This window comes from Delphinapterus leucas, chromosome 16 (genome assembly GCF_059928025.1).
Source record: "Delphinapterus leucas isolate spDelLeu-1000000601 "Yukka" chromosome 16, BTC_Dleu_Yukka2, whole genome shotgun sequence".
Lineage (NCBI taxonomy): Eukaryota > Metazoa > Chordata > Mammalia > Artiodactyla > Monodontidae > Delphinapterus > Delphinapterus leucas.
The window spans coordinates 39,205,770-39,208,703 of record NC_143144.1 but is presented as its reverse complement, the minus strand read 5'-3'; the positions used below and the strand labels follow the sequence as shown (position 1 = coordinate 39,208,703).

The following is a 2,934-nucleotide window of genomic DNA, read 5'->3' as shown; positions in this document are numbered from 1 at the left end:
CTGTGAAAAAGATAAAAGCGTTTATTAGAAGCAAAATACGTATGGAAGAGGCAGTGTATGTGTGGAAAAAACAAAATACGTTTGGAGGAGCACACAGTCGGGCTCAGAGTGAGTTGCGCGCAATAGGGGCAACTTAGGTTGCTTATATAGGGTCAGTTTTCTGGGTTTTGGTTTTGGCCAATCGTCTCCATATTTGGTCCTGGTGTGGGGCACATCGCTCAGCCAAGATGGGTTCCAGCAGGCATCTTCTCCCTCTTGTCCTTCCCCTAAACTGAGGGCCTTCTCTGAGCTTGTGTCAGGCCAGGAAATCCACAAGAACGCACCCAATCAGGGCCCACTGCTCCTGCTGGTATCCCATCTCAAAACGTTGGCAGGAGATCAGCTGCAGCTGCTCAGCCTGGGGCCTATCTCCTACCTCAGAGCTGCGAGGCAATTGCTAACTGGTAAACCAGCCCTCCCAGAATCTTCCCTTGCACCCGCTCCCAAAGACTACCTTCCCCTCTCCCACCAAAATAGCCACTAACCTGATTTTTTTAACCACTTTATACCCATTAGAATGGCTAAAATGAAAATGATTGGCACCCCCAATTGTTGGCAAGGATGTAAAACCGGAATCCTCATACATGACTGCTGAGTGTGTAAAACTGTGCAGTGTTGGAAACTGTGCACTGACAGTGTCTTATAAAGTTAAATATACACCTATCCCATAAACCAGCAATCTCAATAGGCATTTACCACACGCCCCCAGCTTCAAAATGAAAACATACATCCACAGGAAGACTTGTTTATAGGCACACATCTATAGGTATTCATAACAGCCAAAAACTGAAAGTGACCTTTCATAGGAAAATGGATAATGTAATATATTCATAAAATTGGTGTATTCCTTGGCAATAAAAAGAATGAACTATTGAGTCACATAAAAACTTGGGTTAATCTCAAAAATGTTGTGTGAAAAAAGCAAGTCACCAAGGAATATAAGCTATATGATTTCATTTATATGAAGTTCAAGAACAGGTCACATTAACCTATGGTAATTGAAATCAGAACAGTGGTTTCCTGTCATGAGTGGCAGGGGACTAACTGGAGGTGGAAATGAGAAATTTTTAGAATGATGGAAATGTTCTAAATCTTAATTGGGGTATTGGTTACATGAATGTATTTTTTTTTCTATATGTGGGAAGTGATCTTTTTATTATTTTTTATTTTTTTTTGGCCGCACTGCACGGGTTGCGGGATCTTAGTTCCCCAACCAGGGGTCGAACCCATGCCCCCTGCAGTGGAAGTGCAGAGTCTTAACCACTGGACTGCCAGGGAATTCCCAGTGAAGTGATCTTTTTTAATATAGGGAATTTATATTCTTTAGAAGTTAGGGACATTTTCCTAGTAATTCCATCAAGTAAAAATAAAGAATAAAGTAAAACTAGGATTTCCCACCCAGGGGAATCACTACACGATTTTGGTAAGATTCTTCCAGACAGTATGTTCACAGTGCTGCATACATTGTACTATACACATATGCAAATAAGGGCAATTCCTTAGCTTTTCTAGTATCTGATTATGCAGACAATTTGCTGACCTGCTATCTGAGCTTATCTGAGCACGGAGTGAAGTGAATCAGAGATACCAGGATGGAGAGAGGAGTTACTATTTGGAGGGAGTTGTGGAGTGGAAGAGATCAGGCAGGAGCTTGATCTCCCATGACAAGAAATTGTCATATACTATATAAAAAGGTTTTGTTGGGAACTACAGACCCTTCTCCACAGAAAAAGGTACTTTTGTGTGTGTGCACTCTCATACAATCATTTTTGTATATGGTTTTGAGGAGAATCACAAAACTCCTGAGGTTCATTTTTAGGGAAGCCAAGTTAAAAACAAAAAAAGCCTGAATTAGAGAAAACAATTTCAATGAACCAAAAGAATTTTTAAAAACACACCTAGTAAAATAAACTTGTTCATTTTATCATGGATTTAGTTATGTTCAAACAATATGATTAATCTAGTAATCCTCCAAACTTCCAGGTTAAGTACCGCTCCCTATTTCCTCATTGGTGACTACCCTTCTCTACGAGCTGCTGCTACAGTTGTAATGAGAGAACCAACCGCAAAGTGTCTGCTGGCAAGCAAATTCAGTGAGGCACTCAAATCCTAGAAATGAACAATGTGACTCTCTGCCTCCCCTGATAAAGAGTTGAAACATGACCATGTTTCCTGCATTTTCAATGCCTCTTTATCGAAAGACATGCTCGTCTGGAACTTGTCTAAACGTAGGCTTATATGAACTAATCCATAGTCATGTACAGTTATAATCAAGGAAATCATGTCATGTCTATGGTTTATTAATGTAGGTGTAAGGAAAGCACTTAGAGTTTGTGACCACAGCAGAAAAGCAATTCCTGAGGAAACGCCTCAGGTCCGCATCCTAGTACTTAGGAGAGTGCCTGGAATGGAGCAGGGACTAAATGGAGAGAGCCTTTCATCCTGATGAAATGCTGCGTGTTGCCTTCATTGCTAGATCATTTTTCTAGAAGCAAGAAAGGGAAAGACCAAAAAACAAAAACCTCAAAGAATTTTCTCAGGGAAAAAAAAGTTTTAATTAATATCTTTAACACAACTCTCTTTAAAAAATATACTTATTTTAAAACCCCGAGCGAAAGCCCTGTCATTCATTTCAAAAGACAACTCATTCCAGTGCTCTTCCTTGAAGCGCCTGCAGTTTCTTCCTCTGGTCTTAGAGAAGGGCATGGGACCCGTGCTTCCTGTCGTCAGGATAAAAATCCAGGAGGGAGAAATCCTGTTGTAGTGGGTAGCTGTTTTCATCTAACACAAAGAGGCTCTGCACCTTCAGGACACAAGGTGCCCCACTGCCCGCCAGCAAGGCATGGAGCAGGTCTGCGGCAACCAGGTTGTAGGTGACGTCTGAGGGAGGGGCTG

General features: G+C 41.4%; 1 protein-coding gene across 4 annotated transcripts in view; it reads right to left on the bottom strand.

The window, feature by feature from the left end:
- Positions 1-2,934, bottom strand: part of SHLD2 (shieldin complex subunit 2) — a 135,252-nt gene that overhangs the window by 30,352 nt on the left and 101,966 nt on the right. The window contains exon 10 of one of the 4 annotated variants that reach the window (XM_022562449.3): positions 9-2,931. The exons of 2 other annotated variants lie outside the window; for them this stretch is intronic. In XM_022562449.3, coding sequence (XP_022418157.1) covers positions 2,732-2,931 — 200 coding nt within the window. In that variant the 3' untranslated portion in view covers positions 9-2,731. Of the gene's footprint in view, positions 1-8; positions 2,932-2,934 lie in introns of those variants that run through there. One more of the 4 variants, XM_022562456.3, reaches the window with a different exon arrangement.